The 25,422-nt window shown below is 39.2% G+C and overlaps 1 protein-coding gene across 1 annotated transcript; it reads left to right on the top strand.

Moving 5' to 3' along the window:
- The first annotated feature begins 1,933 nt into the window (after positions 1 to 1,933).
- Positions 1,934 to 24,811, top strand: LOC136772864 (excitatory amino acid transporter 1-like). Its single transcript, XM_066726070.1, has 8 exons — positions 1,934 to 2,117; positions 9,043 to 9,285; positions 19,302 to 19,702; positions 20,604 to 20,795; positions 20,910 to 21,096; positions 21,173 to 21,601; positions 21,695 to 21,829; positions 21,910 to 24,811. The coding sequence occupies exons 2-8, from the start codon at positions 9,266 to 9,268 to the stop codon at positions 22,055 to 22,057; spliced, it is 1,512 nt and encodes a 503-aa protein (XP_066582167.1). The 5' UTR covers positions 1,934 to 2,117; positions 9,043 to 9,265; the 3' UTR covers positions 22,058 to 24,811.
- The last annotated feature ends 611 nt before the right edge of the window (positions 24,812 to 25,422 follow it).

Below are 25,422 nucleotides of genomic sequence, written 5' to 3'. Positions count from 1 at the left end.
CACACCCCCTCTCCTGCGTTATACTTTTTTCTTAATTTATTATCGATAAAAGCTTTATTTATTTCTCGTGTATCGTCAATTCGTTCTTTCGAGTACGTTGATAAACCGTAATTGTTTATATTTTATATACTCTTCGTTATTATATATATATATAGAGGGTAATATACTGTATTTATCACACACGTAGATCGAGCGTATTTGGAGCATGAAAGCACGAAATCGTATCAACCATTTGTGAATGCATTAGAGAATAAGATTTCCTTATATTCGTATTTGCACAGAGAAGGACTCTGAATGGGACTGGATTCACTGAATGATACCCCAGAAGCATTAAGGTGCAAAGTGTAGTCTAAACAGAGCTTTATAAAAATCCTGCTAAACTTTCTTTTATCTATTCGCGGATTAAAAGCAAAGAAGAATTTTCTTTGGTGAACTCTTATTATTTATTCGACTGTTTCCATGTAGAAAATTGAAGCTTCGAGCAGACATGTTACGAAACAGAGTCGTGCAACGTGCAAACTTTGCAAAACGTGACGCCAAAAGGGGTCATAGGCCAATAATTTTATATAGTAAATCTTATGTATTTTAGAGGCGATTAAAATATTCATAAGAAAATTAATACATTTATAGAAAATGTGAGATATTTAGCTTTAATTTGTCTCTCATTTTTAAGAATTCTCTTCGTTACAGTAATATAGTAATTAACTCGTTTGTGAATTGAGAGAATTTTGAGTATAGAGATTCGAAGCTTTTAATTTATGTTCGATATTTTGTTGGTTGAGTGATCAGCATGGTCAAAGACCTAGGATAATATAGCGAAGAAATTTCTGTCTTAATTTGTAATCGTTTATAACTGTAATGAATTTGGATCAAACAGGTAATTTGCAAGCTTGTTCATGAATATTGTGTTACAAAAATATTTAATTTATATATATAAAATGACTTCGTAAGACGTCTTAGCTCCTTCAAAGGGTACGTTTTAATTTACCATCGAGCAGATTGTGTGGAGAAAGGACCCTACCAGATATTAATGCATCTATGAAACTAAATTATAGGAGTTTTATTTCTGTATTTATTCTCAGAGTATTCGAGCTGGCATTTCGAATACAAGCTTATATTTATCTTGAGATCTTATTATCTCTAGACTTACATATATATATATATATATATATATACATTACATAACACAAGAAGTAATAATTAATATTTGATGGAAGGGAACGCAACCAAAGAATTTATTTCGTTATTCACAAGGTGGCATTCAGTTCGAATATTGGGTCATTGCTTTTACTGGTTTGATCGATTGACACGCCGAACATTTTGAATTACAGGGGCGATTCGAGGGATTTATCGAATTCAGAACGGTTCCCACCATAAATTGACACACTAGCTTTTCATCCCCTGGAAATTCGCCCCTCCACCTCGTGACAGCAAGCCACGCTTTTTTCATACCTAGAGTCTCCAATGGATCAATCACCACACCCGTGACCATTTCAAAACGGTCCATTTGAAAATTAACGGGACAAGTATTTTATTTATTCGTTGCATCACCTCGTTCAACAGTGCGATAAAATTGATAAATACAACCTCCCACACGCGATAAACTTTGATCCAACAAAAACCTGTCCATTTATCCACTGATATAAACTTTAAGCTTCTCCTCGAAAAACACAAACAAATTACAATGTCGAGAAAAAAAAGATGTTTCCCTTTTTATACGAATTTAGAGTTTCAGCCACATAAAAATTCGACGAGGAATAGAAAAGGATGGAAAATGACTAGATAAAGCAGCAGAGGCGCGCGCGAGGTGATTTTTGATGATTGACGGGATAAGCGCGAATGACTCCCCTCCCTCGGCGCGCATTTCAAAGCAGCGCGGCTCGACTGGCGAGCGAGCGAGCGAGCGAGCACCACGATCGGCCTCTGGCTGACACAGTCACAGTCTCGCGATCGCCATCGCACCGAAAACACCACGAGAAGGGAAGGTGCTAGGCTCTCCCGGATTGTTGCAGAGCACGCCGCCGCCGCCGCGCACCCGTCAAACAATCGGAGTCGCGCGAGCCCGAACCACTCCTGCGATTATCTCACCAGACGTGCCTCGTGCGTTCATTTTTACGGTACGCAAACCTGCACCCCTCTTTCCATCCCCCTAAACTGCCGACCCCATTCTCCCTTTCTGTCAACCATTCTCATCCCTCTTATTTTTTTCTCCCCCTCCATCTTTTTTTTTGCATTTTCCAACCGGTGCGCGAAAACAAAACGCTTCTGTATATTATATGTGTGCGCTTCGAGTACCAGACGCCCTTCCTGCATTTACTCGTTCTTCGAATTTTACCGATCACCCCCCTCCACTACCCTCTTTTATTCAATCGTCTCACTCGAGGCGATTCTATTGACATTTTTGCTGCTTTGTCCGAAATTCATCGCTCCCCGTTCCGACACACCTTAAATCCAAATAAAACGCTCGGTTCCCATTCAAAGCTTTGTTTCGGGGATTGAGTTCTTCGACGACCGACAGATCCGACTCCCAACGATTGCACGGACCAAGCTTTCGTTTCGAAGCTCGGTGCGTTTCGTGCCGTTGCAAAGTGTGCGGAGTATTTACGCAAAGTGACTGATAATTGAAAGAATGGCGAAGAAGGTTCACTGACATTTTTTCATATTCCAGAAAATCATGCGAATTCGTGACGATGATTGAATTTTGGGAATTTTTAAAGCCGAGTTTTTCGGAGACGAGAAGATTCGACTCCGAATTAATGGACGGATCTGCAGCTCGACGTTTCGTTCGAGTAGAAAATATGCAAAGTACGCTCAGTGACGAGGAGTCGAACGACCAAGGAAATAAAAGTCCATCGTTACGCTTGCCAATTCTAGAATAATCATAAAAACTGAAAAATTCGTGACCTTGATAGAATTTTCGAAAACTCCTGTACGAGTCGAGAACAGCCAATATAAGTTTTGTATTTTACGAGTGACAGATTTTACAGCCGCGAGGTGAGAAGCTTAAATTAAACACGTCGCAATCTGGCGACACGAGAGAAGCGATCGACGAGACTTGGATATATTTGCTCGCACAGTGTTACTCCTTTCTCTCTCGAAACGTCGAATATCGTCCACAGCGAGCGTCAATGTGGATCCACCGGAGAATCTTCTAAACGCAGCACACTCTGACAATTATAATCCATCGCGGAGCGATTGGTCGATCGGAACCGTACGATTGCCACACGGAGGAAAAATCCACGATAGTTGGAGAGAGCGACCAAAAATTGGTGGATGAACAATATTCGAAAATGGCTTTTAGCCTGTTGCATGCAAGTTTGCTTTGGTAAATTCTTGAAACCGTGTGTGGGCACCTGTTACTTCCGAACGTTTTAATGTTCCGGATTCGAGAGATAAATCGCGCTTATCGCCCAATAATAGTTTCGTTTATCACGACCGGTGGAAAAAAGAGCGAGATAAATGCTGGCTAATCGCCAATTTAATGGCGCATTGAGACAACAAACCCGATAATCAATCGGACAATACTTTCCCTTCGGAGCTTTCTCAAGGAGCGAGGAAGACCCTCTGGCCGAATCGACGCGAACGTTAATCGATAATGTAGCATCGTCCGGGACTCCATTTCCGATTAGGAATCTTCAACGATGATCTCAACCAGGGTATGGATGCTCCTAGGTATTCGGGTCGATTGAACTGCGCTGCGAAAGCACCATTAAAATATATATATATATATATATGTCCCATACACCTTTAAAAATTCCAATTCGGCGATACAAGAAGTCATCCGGAAATATGCAATTATAATGGAGAACTTTATTGAAATAACTCTGAATATAAAACCAGACGTTTGTGTATTTCGTAATATAATAACCGAGAGTAACACTTTTTTCTCATACGATTCCATCGTGAAGATTCCGCAGGCATTTCAAGAGCCCATCTTTATCGCGGTCAATTGGTGGCGAGCCTTTCGTTCATTTTTATAGAATTACGCGCTTCTTTGAATCCATAAATGTTGATTAATTGGTATCGTTCAGTGCGTACTTCCGTTTGATCTTGAACTATATTTAACGAGCACGCGTAATTCCTGCCAATCTTGGTTAAGTAAAAAGAGGAAAAGTAGAAAGAACAGTGTACTATATATATATATATAGGCGTTTATCGTGCGTGGAATCCTTGTTGATTCGCTTCTCGGCTCCGCTCGCGCGAGGAACGATGAATTCGCCTTAAGAACTTTGGCCAATCGCTGTGCAAAGATCGAATGGAGGCGTCGCGTCATGCAAATCTCTCTCCGAGCCTATGAATATTGGATTCGCATTTTAATTTACGACCGAGCGACGCTAAACTCGCCGAATAAATTCATCCAGTGGCATTCTCGAAACAATAATCCACTACACTTTCATCGACTCTATTTTATCACGCTTCTCTCAATTAACGGGGGGACGTTAATAATTCATCCACGCTCTAAAAGCTTTTTCCTCCTTTTTTCTTCTTCGCGTTACCGTCCATCGCGAGACTCAAAGCAGAAACCGATTTCGAGTCTTATTCAAAAATTTCCTATCGTTCGCCAGTTGGCTTATTGTTGCTATTCTGCACGTGAGTTGTACGAGTTATCGATTCTTTGGTGGTAAATGCGAGGAGCGGTACTTTTGCTCCTATCGCGTCAAGGCGATACACGATTCGCAAAGTTGATAGTTTACGCTTGAAACAGTAGAGATTCGGTGGTAAGAATTTATTAGTTTCGCTGGAAATTTATATTCTTTTAACAACTCTTTTTGCACTTTATCAGAAATCTTTCTACACTCCAATATCAATTTAATGTTTTCTTTGTAATCTGTATTTAACGAAGGTTACTCTTTGCAATTTTTCACAATTTAAAACATATATTTTGTTACGTTTATCCACTTGCATTTACAAATCTATTAATTAATTCGACGAATATTACAATGAAAAAAAATCTGTCTTAAATTTGTCATGGAACTGAGTATTATTCGTTAATTAAATAAATTATATCAAAACAGTTTTCCAGACCGAAATTACTCGCTTTTTCCACTGGCGCATAATATTTTAAGTATAAAACTTAGGAAAGCATTAAACCGACCAATGAGAATAACGAGGGAGGCAATTACCAGTTTTGTTTACGTACGGGTTGAAGCTGTATGGGATAAAGCGGAACAATGAATATCGGAAAAGTGGAGTCGAAACTGCAATCAAGTAGCGAAGAATTGATATACATAGCTGGTCCACTCGACGAAGAACAAATATAGTGACATTTTAACATCCGGTTCTGCAGGGATAAACCGTGTGGGGGGAGGGGGGGGGGGGGGTGGAGGGCCAGAGTCACTCCATCGCAAAAAAAAGAAGAAAAAGTAGAAACGGTAAACTGCGCATTTCGCTTTGGTATTCGCTGAGAAGTTTCGGTGCTATTCTCGCTGAAAAGGACGGCCAGCTTTGAAATGCTCACAATGATAGGAGAAAAAGTTTCGCATCTCGAAAATGGCCGGTGGGGGATGAAGAATCCTTAAAAGCTTTTTTCCACTCCACGTAAAAGCGACCTATTTATTCACCTTTCGGCTTTAGTATCCCGAAACGAAGCCACGCACAATCTCGTTGAATAACGTCGTTCCTCGTACTTTTATTATTTTCAAGTGGGTCAATTTACACGAACAACTGCCCAGTTTCCGGCCTCCCATACCCATTTACGGATCGCTCCACACACACACACATTTTTCACCTTCCACTCCTCATCTTTGCATTCTTCGCTCGTCGCTCGCCGCTCTTATCAGCTCCACCCGAAAACTCTTTCGCACCGCTGACCTTCCAAAGTCCTTCAAAGTCCCAAAGCCCTTGGGGCTCCGAAACTTCTCCTCCGACCGAAATCAACGCTCCACCCTGAAAATCTTCACCCTTGGACTCGCAATGAAGCTCGTTCCTCGCAGTTTTTAATATCACCGCTCCGACGTGCCCCAGTGGGATCGCTGGATCTTCCCCCTGAGATAAAAATAACAATTTTTCGGGACAAAGTGGATCCTGAAGAGCCTCGCAGGATTTTGCCGAAATTTTCCAACGAGGTTTCCGCGGACTTTTGTCAAGAGGCAAACGCGCAACGCTCGAACGGAATTTCGTGGAAATAGATTGAATGAATTGATTGTAATTTATAAACAGAATACGTGGTGGAGAGATTGAACGGAAATTGGTAGAATCGAGTGGAATTGCTTTTGTAATTTCCAGGAAGGATATCGAGTGAAGCGCGTTAGGCGATATTTCTTTGGCGTTCGTATATGGCAGCTGAAATGATGAAGCGGGAAAGTGGAGAGGGGAGTGGGTGGAAAATGGAAAAAATTGCGGGCTTTTCTGCCAATTGAGAAATGGCGGAAGCTGCGAGCTTCTCCACGCGTTTCGATACCGAAGAGTCGAGCAATCACGTACAGCTAGGATCGGGCTATTCTCGCGTAACTGGAGGAACGATTGCACGCGCGAGCCTCGAGTACCATCATCGATACGAAATATCGCTGGCAGTGCTGGAAAAAGAAGAGTCCATGGCCAGGAAAATGCCCTCGTTTAACTCGTGACTCATCCTGCCCCTTTGTTATAACCCAAAAATCATTAAATCTTCCCAACACTGCCAACTACGATTGTTCACCCCCCTCCCCCCCCCCCTTTACCCTCTTCACTTTTTGTTCCAACACGTTCCGCCATTTTCACGGTTTTCCTAGCTCTGTTCAGCCCCATTGACCATTCGCTGTAAATCATTGAACCAACGCTCCAAAAAACATTATTCAACTTTCCTCCACCCTCTTCGAGTTCACCCTGTTCGCTTTGTAAACAAAGAAGGATAAATTAAGATTATTACGATTTCAATGGTCGCCGAAATTTAGCCGATGGATTTATTTGAGGAAAAGTTTGTCGAAATTGTATCATTGATATATATATATATATATATATATACGAGATGAAATTGAAGAGCACAGTGGTATAAGTGTACTTTATATCTCCATCGAATAATCCCTTGCCAGGAAATAGTATATAAGAATCGACGTCTCTCTCGTGAAGTTCCAGAATGAAAATGGAACGGATTGAATGGGAAGTCGAGAGAGAAGTTCGGTCAGTGGATAGAAGCCACTTGTGCTCAGACCTGGCCAGGAAGCGTCTACGCTTCAATATTAGTAGAAAGCCAGCAAGTCTGATCAGACAGCAGTAGTAAAGCACCTTTGATGTCAGGCCTTGAAGGAAAACTTTCATCCACGAAGAGTCCACTTGACGAAATCAATTGTTCATTCAAACATACATCCAATCTTTTAATAAAATATTAGCAGAATGAAAAAAACAGATCGCTATTGGAAATCCTGCGTCAGCTCGAGAAAGGGAAAAGTAGAGTCGAGGGGGGAAGATGGACAACAAAGTAGAAACAGGGAGTCGAGTGCGGACCTTTGAGGAATAAATCAACGATCGAGCGCACGAACAATATTTACAATGAATTACACTGAAAGTGTGTGTAGAAAATGGGTGGAAAATGAGAGACGGTGAGTGATGGGTCGTGTACACAGTCCACTCGGAGGATCGAGAAGTTTGATTCGCAAAAAAAGGTAAATGGCTGATTGGTTCGGAATTGGAGTTGGTTCCTCAGGATGGAAGGGTCTGTAGAAGCGGCATGGCACCGACTGAGAGCAAAGCTGCAGGCATCGGCAATACGATACATCCGATCCCGTAACCCTAGCATCATCCAAGAGTATTATAACCCGCGATTGACTACGAACAATAGAGAGGCATCAGCGCGACAGCGGGTCTCGATAGGGTCGTACTGTTCCTCGTGTGTATATATATATATATACGTTTATACATACATATGTGCAGATTTATGGTATACGACGATGATAGGTCCCGCGTCGGCAGGAAGAGATCGTCGTAGGGGAGATCACCATAGCTAATCGTACCACCCAAGGTGGCACAGATTGAGAGCCCTATCAGCACACATCCTCTCTTTCCAGACCCACCGGACCAGTTCACCGCGACAGCCCAACTCGCTTCGTTCTTCGTTGCACCGATCCGATCGTTCGCCATTTTTCCTCACACCCCCTCCCTCTCCTTTTATTTCATGGATATATGTATATCTCATGTTTGCATCCATCGATCTGTCTATATACACCCCTTCGACCCACCTCGACCTTGGTCCTATCAACGTCTCGTCGAAGCCTCCGAATTTTGACCTTGGCCAGAGGACTTAGGAAGGTCGTAGTTGTTGTACAGATATTTTTTCTTGTAGTTGTTTTCTACTTTCTAGAAGAGTCAATTTACTAGTTTCATCATTGATTCTTCGTTCACTGTTGGCAGATCCATGTGTGAGGAAGATCGTTATAGATCTCAGTATTTTGTCTGATTTATTCAATTCCATCATCCGACTCGTGGCTTCTGACAGCAGAGTCTGCCAATTCCTTCTCTTTGTTTTATTTTTTTTTTTTTTTCACCGAGAAAGAGATTTTTCCACACTCCTTTCACGACACAGGCTCGTACTTACTGTGCTCTCCTGCCTTTTTTCCAACTTTCTTCCACGCGCTCGTCACGTCCCAGTTGCATTCATCCGCGACCCATTTTAAGCAAAGCTCGAAATCTGCAAAGGGAGCTTAGCGAATGTGTCAGGAAGCGTTGGGATCGGATTCGTTATAACCAACCCCAGCTGTCATACTATATATATATATATATATATATATTTAGCGAAATGAAATAAAATATACGTGACTCCACGAAGACTCGTTATCCACGATAAATCGATCGCAGGAAGCTTAGTCTAGTTTCAGAAATTTTAATAATTTATTTTCTCCATCATCCACCGCAGCCGCAAAAGTTTTGTCAATATTTTTCTCAAGACTCGATGATATAATTATTGTCTTTACAGCCACTGTGCAGACATCTCTTGGTTATTTATGCAAATTTACGAGAAATTCAGTCGAATAAAAACTACGTTTAAGATTATCGACATTTTTGATTTACGAGGATGCAACGTGACGTTGAATTAAAGTTTAGTGTTGATTATTGACGTTTGTGTTGCAGTGTGCGAAGGAGAAGGACGGTGGCGGCGGCATACAGGGATCACTAGGGAGCCTCTCCTGCATCTCTATCTCGTCTCTCTTTTCTCTCTACATTGTCGCTCCCCATCAGGGCGCGCCGCACCAGCCGCTTCCGCTCAACCGGAAGTGACGCTCCATGTGAACGGCTGCCGAGCGCGTCGTCGGGATAACACAACGACACACAGACACGAATCCACGGGGCCATCATGGAAGTCGCCTCCGAACTGTACGTATATATATATATATATATATTTTCCTTTCCCTCTCTCCCTCTGAATCCCCCCCCCCCTCCATGCTATCTATCCAACTAACTCTCTCTCCATCCTTCCCCCCCCCCTCCCATCGCTACCCCAAACGGACTCGCCATTGTTGCACCACCACCACCACCCTTAAAACCCGAGGGTAGGGGATATTTCACCATTTACAAGCTGGGATTTCAATGCTGACTCCGCTTCCTCCAAAGCTCACTCTCCTGCATGGCCCATAAACTACTATCTATGCTAAATTTTCAGTCCAAGTGCTTTTAAGGCTATCGCGTTTATCATTCAACACTTTTCCTCATTCCGCTGTTTAACCAAGCGAATCCCAATGATTTCTTCATTCAACACCATTCACGCTTGACCACTTCGTCCGAAAGGCCCGCAATCCGTTCACGAGTCAACGAGAACAAGGGATTTATTTTCCCTCCAAAAGTCAACCTGCCAGAACCTCGCGCAGACTCAAATTACGTTTTATACTACTCGTTGTTCGCGTTATTGAAATTTTCATTATTTCAATCTCTCCTGGTTTGTTTCCAATTAATCAAATCGATAGTCGTTACCTCAATGATTTTTCACAAAGGTGAGTGTTGATTCCGGAATATATCGTTATACTGTTTTTGACGTTGGGTATAGAGATGATGATTTTTAGATCGCAGAGTGAAATTGTCTGGGAAAACCGTGCAGACTCGGTTGCTTCGAGAGAAAATTTGGGAAACGAGAGAGAAAATGAGAGTGCGCGCGTGATTTTTGTGCCTCTGCGGTGGGGAACGATTCGCAAAGAATCCAAGCGAAGACTTATCCTCGTACTTTGAAAATACAGGCGAAATTATAAATAAGAAGTGGGTCGTAAAGCATTTGTGAATGCGCGCGTTTGAAACGAATCGGTTTTAAGCGCAGTATCACCTCGAAAAACGGTCTTCGCTTATGCATTCGACGGATGGCGAAGAGGAACGTCGCTACATTGTACAAAATTAATCCCTTTATCAACTTTTTCATTCATCTCCGTTATAATCTCTTTAATGACTCTTTTGGTCTCTCGGCTAATGAGAAATCGTCGAAGAATCGATTATCGAGCTAAACGTGGCACTCTTCGTCATCCGCAGTCTCTCTACTTACGTGGGTGAATCCTGCATTATCGAGCATTGACCACCGTTTCTTCTGCTCAACTTGAAAATAAATTCAGTGTAGCGTAATACGTTCGAAGAACCCGAATGGCAGCTACGAAGCGGAGTATAGAAATTCCTCGCGGATAGGTAAACAACGGACGACCAATTTTAACGCGAAAATCTTGCGGGGGCGTGAAAAATTGCTGCGTTTGCGTGTATTGGTGAGACATTCGGTGTTCCGCGAGGGAAATGTCTGAGTGTCACGTGACAGACGTTGTCTTTCGCTGGGTTTTGGCAGGAACTCGCATTTGTGTCCGCAGAAACCTCGCTGCTTTGCTCTTAGACGTTGCCCAACTCGATAGTTGTTTTTAGTGCACGTGTTTGAAGACACTCTGACTCAATTTACCATTTAGTATTCTATCTCTCGCTCGCTCGCTCTTTCTCTCTTATCACTCGGCACGTGTATAGCCCAATCTATGTATCGTGTTATATCGTATGTAGCGATCAAGTGATGCATGAAAACATACACAGTTGCCACGCGAAGTTTTCCCCTTTGTATAGAACGTTTCGTGCAAACCTTCTTTTTCTACTTGGAAGAAACGTTTTCTTGCTTCCTTCGTCTTTATCGAATTAATAGAAATTTCTAGAGTCTACAGTGTATGTGAATACGAATGGTATATATGTTTATTATATATTTTAGCAAGTATAGCTAAAGTTGTGTGTAATGTGTCAGATAAGTACAGGGTTTATCTACTTAAGACTGGGAAACGAAAAATCGTATTTTTAATGAAAACAAACTGGATCTGAACTTTTAATTATAAACGATAAAGAATGATATGTTTTTGCTTTACAACGAGTCTTAGTTTGTATCAGTTAACCAATCGTGTCGCAGCACACTTTTTATTTTGTATATTATCTATTAAACTATTTAATATATTTTCCAATAAGATTCAAGTTCATCCTTAAAATTGGTTGCTATTGTGGTTTATATAGGGGGGCATTTTTTATAACAATATTTCAGGAATTTTCATATGTAGTTTTTCATACGCTCGTAACTGAACAATTTTTTATTTTGAATATTGAAATTGCAATATTTTAGAAAACACTCTTATACGATTCCTTCACTCTTTATTTATTGTAAATACTTATTGTCATTTTGACGTTCTTGATTAAAAAACTATAGTAAGTTACCCATACAATCTAATTTCCCCAGAGAGTAGAAGAGATCCTAGAGATATACTTATTTTTTAATCAATAAATTGTTTTTCTCACGAGTCATTAATTTTAAGAGATCGATTATTTTAATGAGAGATTATTTTTTTTTTAATTTTTGATATTGATGATATACCGAAGGTAATATTATTGTTATTTTATAAGAGTCAGAAGAAGATGAATGGATAACGTTAATTATCGAAGCCTGGTCCAAGTCAGTTAATATTAAGCATATATGTACATAGTTTATTGTTTTATTTTCTAATCATTTACACGTAACTCAAGCAACCACAGCTTGTAAAGTTTAAACAATATCAGATTCTATCGCCGAGATTACTCTAAAGGCTGATTCAGCAACAATTAATAAATAATTAATTAGACCTAGCATATTAATAAACGTCTCTGATAAATAAATATATGCCACTTAAAAGTTAACATCTGCTTACTGTCAGTCTAGGTTAATCACATTTTATCACGCAACTTTTTGTACTTAAATAGAGTGCAATAATTAAATAGATTGTTGCAGGAAAAAAGATTAAATTTCGATCAAGCGCAAAACTTGTTTCTGTTCACACGGAGAGTCTTTAATATACGTGATTTCTCCTTCATTATTTTCGATTGACCTACTTTTACCTGATAAAACTTGGAACAAACAATATTTAAATATCTTGCTGCAGCTGTCTTTTCCACGAAGCTCTGCATTTACTTATTATCAATCTTGTATAATAACAATGTTACCACAGCTACATAATTATTCACTAGTGAGTAGCCACACTCGAAAAAGAAATTACACAAGATTAAAACAAACTCCAATAATTCGAGTACTTGAAAATAATAACGCATAATCCAGCTTATCGAGTGGTTAGGAACCTATACGAGTGCCTCGTTGTCCGGCATAATTTTGTTATTATTTTTCAATAAGTTTTACGTAATAGTTTCGTCGCCCAGTGGAATCTATCATCTTTTCTGTCAATGTGCTGTGACGTCACTATAATATAGTGGTACATCATAAGAAATTCGTGTCAAGGATATTTTCTACACATTAGGAGTTAAAATGTGAGAACGTTACAGACCTCCATCCATAAATGTGTCTCACCTGCACCACCCAAAACCGTTCGTTTTTGACACTCAATCGAGCCTATCAGTTTCGAGGACTCTTCTACATTATGGTCAAGACGCCTCTTTTTCACTTTCTACAAGGTTTTGTCAAGGTTCCTCCGTGCTTCGTCGAAACTCGATGCTTTTTAGGAAAAATCCATTGAATATTCAAAATTCTATAGCTTCGATGCCTCTTCAGGCCATATTTCCTTTGCACCTTTGACGCCAAGTACGAAATAATCGATTCTGCTTATGCCACAAAGTTTCTTCTTCGGCATTGTAAAATATTGACACGGTAGGCATACAGTTGTCAGGAAAAATGTTCGATCCCTCAGCTTTATCAGGAAACTGCGAGCGAGACGTTGATCATAAAAATTATGGAAAGGACTGAAAGATTAAATTGTTGATGGATCTATTTATAAACAAAGAGGAATCATAGCACAATTTATCAGCATTATCAACGCTGCTGAGCTCAGTCGTCGATCGATCGATAAACCCTTCCATTACACACTCCATCTATACAACGACGCGTCGTTTATCCACCAACTATTTTCTCCAAAGTGTCTCACTCAACGTTCCTCATCCTTTCCAAATAAATTGCTATAGGCTCTTCGAACAAAGTAGGAAGCAACGCGCACATGTGCTATATCTTTGAAAATAAAATTCACTTCAAGGTCATCCTAGAGATACAAATAACCAAAAGCCTGAGAAAAACTTTACGTAACCGTAAAAAATCGACAGCTGATCGAGACTTTAACCCGAATAAATTGGTATATTTAAAACACGAAATTTACATTTGACTGATCTCTTTTCGAAGCTATATATATATGTAAAAATAATTCAAATTCGTTAGTGTAAGAGAAAATCAGTGAAAGATTTATCCTTGGCTGTAGTCATTAATTCCGATGAATATATTTGACTGCTGGACCGAGCGATGCGTTTATCAGGCACAAAATATTACTCGCGAGTTATTATTCACATTGCTCTAGTTATTACGAACGCGTTCATCCCCCGATTCCGGCTAGTTAATTATCAAATTATTGGAAATTGGAAGGTACAAAAATCACCCTATACATTTGGATGATGAGAACTCGGCTTAATATTTGCGAACGTAAGTCGATTTGCTGAAAAGTCAAACTTTGGCAGATTGAAATTTTCAGTTTACTCTGCATCCCTCGTAAGCCAAATTGGCATGGTGCTCCGAAACTTGCCGCTTTTTTGCAATTAGTTTGATTTATACCCTCGCTGTTACGCACCGAAATCGTGACCACGAGTGGCTATTTATCAATAAGTTGTGCAGGAATCAAATTAAAATTAATATTTAACAAAAGGAACTAATTAATTTTTACGGTGAGCAAACATTTTAGCTCCGCGATCAAATATCCAAATTGAATCAATGATGTATATATATATATATAATAATTTGGAAAATTTGCCTGTACGAGAGTGGTATTCGTAGCAGGTGGAATAATGCACGAGAACGTTTACGGTAGTTGAGAATAATTAATTGCTTTTATTCACAGCTGTGGCTAATGCTTATAATTGTGCATCGTGCTCTAAATACTCGAACTTGATCCTAATAGTACATAATACAACACAATGAACAGACAGTATGATACTGGAATGCCTGTCGTTAATAAATAAATTTAGCAAACATGTTGATAAAGAGAGAAGTAACTTCAATTAAGATCCATTTATTCTTCCGGAAATTTTCACAGGAATATCATGCATTTGCCAATTTTTAAATATTCATCAACACGGATGAAGCTTATAAATAATTATTACACATATTAATCGCTTGTTAAAATTAACGTAATTCATACAAAATTTAATCATGATAATCAGGCTTCCATATAATTCGAGAAAAATTATCTTAAATAGGTGTAAAATTGACAAAATCCTTCCTCGTTAGGAAAACATTTTTTCTCGTTAAAATCCTGGCGAGAAAAATATTGCGAATTTTGTCGAGCCTCGTCAGTGCACAAAGGAAAGCTTTATCGTCCTCCAAGCTTCCCAATTGCCACCGGATGATGTAGCGGGAAGAGCATCGATTGGAACGCAGGGGTTTCCTGATTTTCCACACACCCAAACGCGTTTTGCGAAGCGTCCTGTAAACAAGAGTAATTAATCGCGTGGAATACGAAACCGCGAATAAGTTTGACCGAACATGCGTGAAATCTAGTGGGAAGGTCGTTATAAATTCGCGTCATTGAAATTCTCGAATAAAGATGGAAGTGTTGGTAGTCAGCCGCGTATTCCGTGCGGATTCTTTGTCATCAAGCTGAAATTGCATTACGTGGCGAGCCTCGTTAACGCGAGCAGCAGATTAACCAGCGCAATTAAAGCTACCTTCAACGACATCTCGTTCATTTACCCTCCTTGCTCCAACTTGCAATTTTTAATCTGTCCGACTCGACTAGGCTTCTTCCACTTTGCGCGTCGATTTAAATCTCGCCTTGCTCCGACAATCCGTTTCTACTTCCCCTTAAAGTGCATTTCCTAAACTTTCGCCAAATTTTCTTCGGTTCCCCTCGCAACTTACACTCTTTCGCGTGTATAGAATCATACTGATCGAGATTCTTTAAGAAATTTCTTTTCTGGCAACTTGGGTTCTATCGATAAAATCTCACCAAAGATTGCTATATTTAATTTATTTAATGATATCATACGTTTTTTTTATAATCACTGAATTTATTAAAAATTTATTATTGCAGTGGAATTAACTAACAGCGTTTTAAATCATTAAATTTATAATAAGTATAATTTTTTAACCGAAATTTAATTCGTTTCTATACCTTTTGTGACCCGAATAAAGGATTGTCATTTATAAATCTGGACACATTAGATGTGTTGAAATAAAGGTTAATATTATTGGCAACAGTTAAATATAAATAATGTGATTTGTTAAATATTAGACAAATTATAAACACAGCTGCTTTAAGAGTATCATTAGAATTCGCTTAAAAGAAGATATTATTCGGGAAAAAGAGGGCGGGATGGCAAGCCAACTTGAATAGAACTGGCAGAAACATCTCTTCTTGTTTATTGCACGTATCTACTTTCGGTATACCCTGTTTCCACTGGATCTATGCACGTACCCCATATTCAATTAAATTTATTCGTACCTCGAAAATAATTAAAGGCAAGCCGTGGTTGTTTTTAATTAAAAACGCGACCTGATTCGTTTCACAAAAATCAACAGTCTGTTCCTCCACTAATAATGTTACCTCTGTAATCTTCATTTTCGACTGTTTTAATCCTTTTAAAAAACCGTAAATCTCTTTTCTTTCGAAATACATACATATATATATATATATAATTTAAACAGTGGACGTCGCGTGACACTGGACAAACTTCGTTAATTAAATAAGATTCTCATTAATGGAATTAAGGTTATTGTGTGCAGCACGACACACGGCAACTATTGGTGAGGGTAGTTATTATCGAAACTTTCCGGATGAATAAATTCCTGTCTGATTTTGTGCTTCACAAGTGAGACAAATCTGATTGTGTCGGATGGAGTTTTATATCGTTTACGCGTGTAAACGCATATAAACGTGGTGAGTCCCTATGGCTCATAATGAGCACGCAATACGTTAGACTCGGTTGCCAAGATACGAAGACCTTGAGCATATAAAGTGGACGCTTCAAGGTGCCTATATAGAGAAGGAAGAGAGAAATGAGAAAAAAAATCGGTGGACGCATCTCGAGTGTGTATTTTCAACTCCGATTATTTCACTTATAAACGAAGATGTAAAATACATTATTCTATAACTCTGTTTTATTGTACGTATAGAAATTAGTTTGATCGTGTATGTGCGTGTGTGTTACGCGGATGGTTATGTATCAAATGCGTTTGAACATCTCAGGGCCACCCACGTGACGCAATACATGTCAGGAGTCGCGTTCATTGATTAAAAAAAAAAAAATGCCACGTGTAAACCAAAATGTCACGGTTCCACGAAATTTCCCTAATTTGCATATTTTTCCAAAAAATCGTTTCGTCCTCGCGACGAGTTTTATCTATATTCCTTCCTTTATCTCGAATGTGCACTTTTATCGAATCAATTTTCTCCAAGGCCGAATCTTATCTGTCAAGACTCGTATACGGAGACTCGATCACGTGGGCGAGGACTCGTGTGTGTGTGTGTGTGTGTGTGTATCCAAAAAGTTTTCGATTTTTCTACGTAATTCCTTTCTGAGTTCTCGATTGAAAAATTATTGCTTAGCCTTTCGAACGGTGTCTCCAGAGGAGTCGATTGATTTAAAAATAATTATGAGAGCAAATGGTGAAATGGCAGAGTCGATCGTAGGCTTTTATGGCGTGTCAAATCTAGACCAAACGTCGGGCTATTAATCTAACACCGAGAAACCGGTCACGGTATACATATATAGTGTATCGTTGTAACAAGCTTGCACGATCCATTCATTATAAACAGAACGATGCGAATTGACTAAATCGTAATTATACAAGGAACTTATCAGCGTTATTCTGACAAAAGCTTTATCACGCCACTTGCAATTATCAATCACTGCCAAATGACGGTTACAGATTTACCAGCAGAAATATTTACATCACCATTGGCAAAATAATCGCGAAACTTGGAATAATACAATTTTCCTTCCGTTATTCGCCAAACAACGGGATTGCAATAGGAATGAAAAAGCAACTATGGGAAATATTTTCGCAAGATATATAAATTGTTACGATTTTATTAAAATTTCCAAAAAATTCCAGTTTTTTACAATATATGCGAGGTATTCGAGGGCTGGAATGCATCGCAGCGAGATTCATCGGATTCCGTAAGAATTAAGCTGAGATGACAGAAAATCAGGGTGAGAGAGGAGTAAGCTGCCGAGGGATTTCGCGAGATGCAAAATTATGGTGACATTTTATATTTGGTGCATGCACGGATCTATTGGCAGTTTTATCGGATCTTCAGCTTTTACGACCCAATAACTGTAACCGGCGTTAGGCGCTTTTACGCACACTACACGTGCCTGGGCACAAAACAGGACGTGACGACACTCTCGTCAACGATTGGCCGTTCCTTTACACGTGTATGTATGTCCGTCGAGCGAGACTGTCTCGTGACACATATTAATGGCAGAAGGGATCGTATAATACGCACGATAAAGCCACTAAAGTCCAGTGAAGAGCATCGCGAAGGGCTGACTCGATCGTTAAAGAAAAGACCCAGTTAGTGTAGCTTTTCTCTCCCTCACACACACACACAAATACACACTCACACTTTTACCAACATGCTATTATAATTTCAATCTTCCTTCTATAGTAAATAACGTTATATCCTATCCCTGCATGGACCTGAACTAATTCCTCAATTTTCAAACGATATATCACTCCATTGGATGGATGCATTCTTATATATATATATATATATAGCTGTTTACTCGCTTTCCTGATGATAATACGACGTGTAAAATGGAAGCTGCCAAGCGCAATCTTCTATTAATAATCAACAATTCCGAACCCGTTCTCCATTAATTCTCCCATTCAAATTACGACCGTGAATGGACATCTTGCAAAATGAATCGTGTTTGCTTACGCAGTAGACGTTTTTCTTATCTGAATAATGATGATTATCGGATATGTGCGAATATCGTGGCACGGTAATTTTAGTGGGAAATAAAACGAGATTTTACGCGGAGAGTTTCGAGCAAAATTTAGGAAACGAGATGTAAATGAGGAATGGAATTTTTTTTGTATAGCTTTAATTTTTTGTCAAGATCATTTATTGATAATTTAATTGTGTTGGATGGAGAGAGTCCGATTTATGCATCTTGTACTGGCCGGTTGAAATAATTGTTGAAAACGCGTCATTATGCAATCAGAGAGAAGTTTCAGGAGGTCGTCACCCTATTATGCAATTAGATCGAGACCGGAAAGGACGCTCGTGAGTCTCGTTATAGCTCTGAAACGCCAAGAGCCTGTGGCTGTTTCGTTTGTGAATCCGTTCCACTTTAAAAACTAATTGATCCAGCACACACAGGACTGTCCTTTGGAAGAGAAAATAAAATCGATTGATGAATCGTACGAAAAATAAAAGAATCGAGCAACAATGAGCACCGGGAAATTTATTGGTCGCTGCGAAATTACCGGAAGAAAAGAGGTTGACGATTTTTGGGAATCCAGGCCCTTTATTGGGTTACTTATAAAAACTGGAGCGACGAGTAGAAAAATATACAGAAGCCTGATTGATTTATTTTAACTCGGTTAGACCGAGATTTACCGGATTACCTCGAGCTTCCGTTTTTCCTATTTCGAGATATTGCAATTTAACTCGTAAAAATCGCCAATCTGTTAAAATCAAGAGCAACTATAGCGGAAATTAACGGGATAAATAAAAAGGAATGCGGCACTCTTTGATCTTTTATTGAACAATCGAGCGCTGGAAATTCCAACGCTCAACCATTATAATCGTCGAAAAAGTCTCGCGAGTAAAACGATTTAAATTATAACGAGTCAAGTTTCATCGTGTGCTTTAGGACATTACAGGATACTTGTAAAAAAAGACGAATTAAAATGAAAATTTGTTGTGTTTCAGATCTCCTCTGTCCGGACAGGAGGCGCAGGGTAAAATAGTGGAGAGAACGTCTTATTACCCACAAGAGCCTAACAAGAGGCCGAAGACCAGAAAGGAAAAGGTCAAATCATGTTTGAGGCACAATGCACTGACGATGCTGACGGTCGGAGGCGTCGTGGGTGGAGTCATCCTCGGGATCATCCTGAAAAACTCCAAAAGCGAGAAATACACCCCCAGGGAGATTATGTACATCAACTACTTCGGAGACCTCTTCCTCAGGATGCTGAAGAGTTTAATTCTGCCACTCATTATTTCCAGTCTGGTCTCCGCCATTGGCTCCCTTGACCTTTCGCTCAGTGGAAAAATCGGTGCTCGAGCCATTGTTTATTACATGGTCACCACTATCAGCGCTGTTATACTCGGTAGGAAATGCAAAGTCTTGCATTTTTTGTTACCACGGAAGAATTCGTTGATGATACTCGTAGAATACCGTTACTTTAATATTTATATATTTTCCAAATATCCTCACGGCTGTTTATTCGCATGAAAGCACGCAAATGCTCACTGGACGATTCTCGAATCAGGCTGAAGCAATTATCGCGCAGCTCGTTGCATAATGAACACCGTATCCGAGATTACTCTCAGAACTTGAAGTTCTAGACACATCAGCTGACTAATTATCATTATTCAACTGCAAGATCATAGCTACGCAGTTCTGCAGATATTGTTTCGCGGAATATAATCGCCATATTTTGCGTCCTTCCATGTGCAGGCTGGACGAACATTCGATGTAATTATAAACAATGGAAACACGCGAAATCCATCATTTACCACTTAGCTCGAGAAATCACTTTTGTCAGGTTTAACAAAACTCTCTCATGTTTCTCCTTGTGGTTTTCGATCGAATCAGCGCAATCTCTTAGTTGATATCGTTGTATCAATTGACCCAACGACCACACAGCTGTTTCTATTTTTAGAAGTCCAAGTAATTATTTATTTCGTCTTAATGATTCAATAAACTATACGCGTGTCAAATGTTTTTGCTTTATCAACGCACACGCACATACTTCTTAATCTCTTCACTTGGATGCGGTACGTTTGCTGTGAAAATATCGTTACGTAACAATCGTTATGCAGTGGCATTGAACTGTGAGATCATTGTAATTAATAGATGCTCCGTGTTCGGGCAAAGTATTTGTATCAAATTTTCAAGGATTTTTTTTTTTTTTTTGTAATGGTTGCAAGGGTTTGACAAGTCTGTAATATTAATTGTGGGAGTTTAATGGGAAAAGGAATAATCATGATCATTGGCTTAATTCGTAGGTATCATTCTCGTGATATCCATCCGGCCTGGAGATGGTAAATCTGGACAGGTGGAGGAGCAAAAGGAGACTCAAAATGTCTCCACCGTCGATACACTGATGGATCTGGTACGGAATATGTTCCCACCGAACCTGGTGCAAGCTTGCATCTCCCAAATGAGGACTGAACCTGAGAGACCAAAGAACATGACTGGTAGTACATTTATGCTGTTAGATATTATTTCAACTTTCCTCACCAGTACCACCTTACATTCCAATGGTCACTTAAAAGTGGCACGTTAACAATGCAAATTTACTGTTTTATCAGACGAGAATATGGATCATTGGAAGCTGGTGGAAAAGGACATTCCTGGCATGAACATCCTTGGTCTAGTAGTTTTTGCCACTGTCCTGGGCATCACTCTGGGAAAAATGGGTCAAGAGGGTAAACCACTATTGAGTTTCTTCGAATCCTTATCAGGAGCAATGATGATAATCACCAACTGGGTTATCTGGTAAGTGGTCCCAGAGTTCCTCCTGCTTTTGCTACTTCGAATCCAAAAACTGACCAATTTTACCACAATTCCACAGGCTGTCGCCCCTCGGCGTGCTCTCGTTGGTGGCGTCGAAGATTACCGAAATGAAGTCGTTGGATGAGGTTGTGGGTCAGCTTGGAATGTACTTTATGACCGTTCTGATAGGTTTGTGCATTCATGGTTTCGTGGTGCTACCTAGTCTCTACTTCTTGTTAACGAAGAAGAATCCTTATCGCTACATATCCAACATGGCGCAGGCCTTGGTTACCGCGTTTGGTACGTCCTCGAGTTCAGCCACGTTGCCCATAGCCATCAGCTGTTTGGAGGAGAACAATGGGATAGATCCTCGCGTAACCAGATTCGTTTTGCCCATTGGTGCTACCATTAACATGGATGGTACCGCCTTGTACGAGGCTGTGGCAGCCATTTTTATCTCCCAGGTCCGCAAAGTACCTCTCTCGTTCGGCCAGCTAGTCGCTGTCAGGTAAATTCTCCATCAGCACCTCCACTTCCCATCGTCAGAAGTGGGTCGCATCGATCCTCCCTTAATTTCTAAACTCGAACCTAACCTTTTCAGCATCACTGCTACTGCCGCGAGTATCGGAGCAGCTGGAATCCCGCAGGCGGGATTGGTCACGATGGTTATGGTTCTGGACACCGTGCGACTACCAGCAAACGACGTCTTCCTCATCGTAGCCGTGGATTGGCTTCTGTGAGTAACCGACCTTTGGAGGAGACGATGAGATCGTCGTATAGGAATCGATGATTAATATTTGGACGTTTGGTGAACAGGGATCGATGCAGGACAACGGTGAACGTGGTTGGCGATGCCCTGGGGGCTGGTATAGTGAATCACCTGAGCAAGAACGAACTGTCCACGATGCCGCACCACCACGCACAGTCCCAAAATGGCGCTGATCGGTTGACAACGTCGATTTGAGAAGAGGACCCCATCGAGGTCTCATCGCAATAAGAGTGGATTCAGACAGGAGCGCGCGTGGTCCGATGCTCGCTCCACGCGAATTTCTTTGCTTTTCCAATTGCTTCGTCCCTTCGAGCAGCGCCATTCGATTTCAGAATTTTCCCGTGAAAACAAAAATTCGAGGATTGCGTCATTCGTATTTCGCTGCGAGCTAAAATATCTGATTTCTCGATAGTTAATGGAGGTTTTGGAGTGGGGGGGGGGGGGGGGGGGTTGAGGAAATCTGGTCCAAGAACAGATACTAGCCACGTTGCAACGATCGAAATGGCGAGGGTGACGTTTGTAAGTGCGTCAACCAGTTGCGGAGCGAGTAATTAACGTATTACCGCCCGAGAGTGTTCTAGCCAATTCTCATAAGTGTTCTTTTTGAATCTGTGAATTTTTTAGCTCTCGTTAAACGAGCCACGCTCCGTTGGCCCTGGAGATAGTCCTTTTGGTTTTGTTTTTTGGATCGAGGAAGAAACATCTACCGAAAAAGACTCGTGTCTCGACATGGGTAGTGCCAATCTCGATTAGCCCACGTTGCACACTCTTCTCCATTTGGAAGAGGAAAAATTGCAGTTGCTCGACGGCTCGCGCGACCCTTTTCAATCGAGCCGTTGGGGATCGACAGAACTATTTTATTATCGAAATTTACCCAAATATTTTCGTATTTCATTCGAAAGGAATTGCAGGATTCTAGGTATTTAAGTTTAAGAGATACGTTTGAGTAAGAATTATATCGAAAAGGTTTTATATAGATTACCAGAGTATCTACGTCTTTCTAGTTCAGGCCATCCCAAGTACAATAATTAATGCTATTTTAACTATATAGTATACGCGCGCGATCGATAGCAGATAGCGTTTTATCGATTCAGAAACGATCAGCACAAACACGACGAGGATAATAATTATTGTAACAATAATATTGATAATTATAATAACAGCAACAGCAACAGCAACAATAATAGTGATGTTACGTTGATAATAATATTAACAAATAGCGATATTATAGTGACGTATTACGGATAATTCATAACAATAACGATAATGTTCGTACACTTATAAGTATATGCCACGTCAAATGTTTACTAATTGACGAATAATATCCATTCCACATGTTTGAATTATGTGCTGATAATGCAGACGAATAGTAATAATGATAATAATGATAATAATTGAATAAATGGCTCGCGGTGCGAGTCCTACATATAGCGAAGTCATAATGAAACTTTTACAAATACTAAGTACTTGATACGAAGAACTTGTTGATGATCTTATTCTTTATAGATTCTATGAAAGTATTAGAAGCTTATCTCATTCTGTGGATCGGAATTTAAGGTGTCAAAGTTGAAACTGTTTCATATCAGAATAATGCAATGTTGTCTGTCTTCCAATTATTGTACGAAAAAAAATTAAACCTTTTCTTTTCTAAGTTTTAAAATAATCCTTCGGTTTAACGTTCGTACCTCCATTCAATTTGATGCGAAAGCGTCTCCAGTAAATACTCCTCCTCTTGCTCAGTTAAAGTGGAATAGTGGGAAGCACAGTTGTATGCACTAAAAAGATTCATAGGACGTAAATATGCTTTTTTTTGTGAAATACCTTAGGTCGTATAAAATTTGCCAATATTTGTCAAGTGCATCAGTTTTTCAAGATGACAGGCATTTCAATTCACAGACAATATTTGTATCTTATAATACAATACTATTCACTCTTGACATTTCTATGTCTAAGTACCTTAAAACAAAATGAAAGTGTTCACATCTACAATATCTAATTATCTTTTCAAATCGTTCTCCATTGTTTGCTTCTTTCTTTCTCTTCTAACACCTCTTTATTTGCTAATTTCATCACTAACAAATTATCGATAAATAATAATCTTCTTATATTATTCTCACCTTCCTCTTAATTTCTCTTTTATCTGAATATGACTATCATTGGTATCTCCATTCAGTTATTACTAAAAAATTTTAACTGATTGCGCACACTTCAGTAGCTATGATTTATCTGATAAACAAACATTTCCAGTACATATCCACATTTTATCTCTTTCTGTTCAAAAGAAAAGAATTTAAAACTGTTTTTGAAATATATAGCGAGAATCTTTAAAAAAAAAATCTATGCTTATAGCACATATCTGTATTTAACGCTTATTACCGTTAGAAATTGTATGTAATGGAGTTTTTGAGGAGCGATATCTGATGTAGAGCGAAACCAAATTTCTAACGTTAAAAAGATTTTGTTTTAATCAACAATTTAAATTATATTCATGTCAAATGATATTTTCTGATGCATGGCTTATAATACGTAATTTTAAGAGACCATTTCAAGTAATGAATTTTATTTTTCATTTTACATCAATCAGAGAGAACTGTGGTTTATCCGATGAAAACGATTATTTATTTAAAAAAGTTTTATTAGTACAATTTATAATAATAATAGGTTTGTATGATTTTATCGAATTAACAAATTGATGGAATTCTTTTTAAGGAAAGAATGAAAGCTCAAATAATCCTCTGGATTTGTCAGAAATGTTGTGTTCGTGTTCATTCAATAATTACGTAAGTAATCACCATCATTGTAATGAATGTAACGAATCAATGTACAGTTGTAATCAAGCTATATACGTAGAATCTATATAACTACATGTAACTATTGCCATATACACGTAAACAAAAGCTATGTACAGTCGTTGACGTAATAAATAAATTAATTACTTCTAAACTAATAGCTACGGTTTTACATGATTTGTGATAACGATCCCTTCTTGAATTAGTTTATTAACAAAATTTAGTAATAGTCATTTCTGCCTTACCAACAAAAGGTGCAAGTCGGATGCACAAGTGAGAAACGTATAATATTTTCGGACCTCTTTAAGGTCTTTCGCAATTCTCTGATTCTACTGATTCACGACAAAAACCTTTTTTGTTCAACTGAGTCATCAGAGGAAAATAGTAATTACCTTTAAATTATTATGCAGAAATAATTATATATACCATTTAAAAGGAAATATACTTGCTGATGGGAAAAGTAAATGAACATCACTTTAAATGTTAGCTTTGAAAAATTATTTTCTGTTATTTCAGTAGAATTACCGTATTTTGTAAAAATAAAATTTTGTAATGGTTTTCCGGTAGATTGGAAAGAAATACATAAAAAAGTGGAAATCTTTTAAGTTTAATGGTTTAGAAAATCCAGCGTTTATTGTCCCATCTCATATACAAAGTGATGACGATGTTTCCATATATAGGACCAAGTGACTTAAAGACATCTTTTAGACGTATTTTAGTCGAGTGTATTGTATGGGTACCTTATTTAACCAGTCAAAACAGCTGTTTGAA

Source organism: Prorops nasuta, unplaced genomic scaffold (genome assembly GCF_024137725.1).
Source record: "Prorops nasuta isolate Cenicafe-Biocafe unplaced genomic scaffold, Cenicafe_Pnas_1.2 PNAS00004, whole genome shotgun sequence".
Taxonomy (NCBI): domain Eukaryota; kingdom Metazoa; phylum Arthropoda; class Insecta; order Hymenoptera; family Bethylidae; genus Prorops; species Prorops nasuta.
This window is presented reverse-complemented; position numbering and strand designations above follow the sequence as displayed.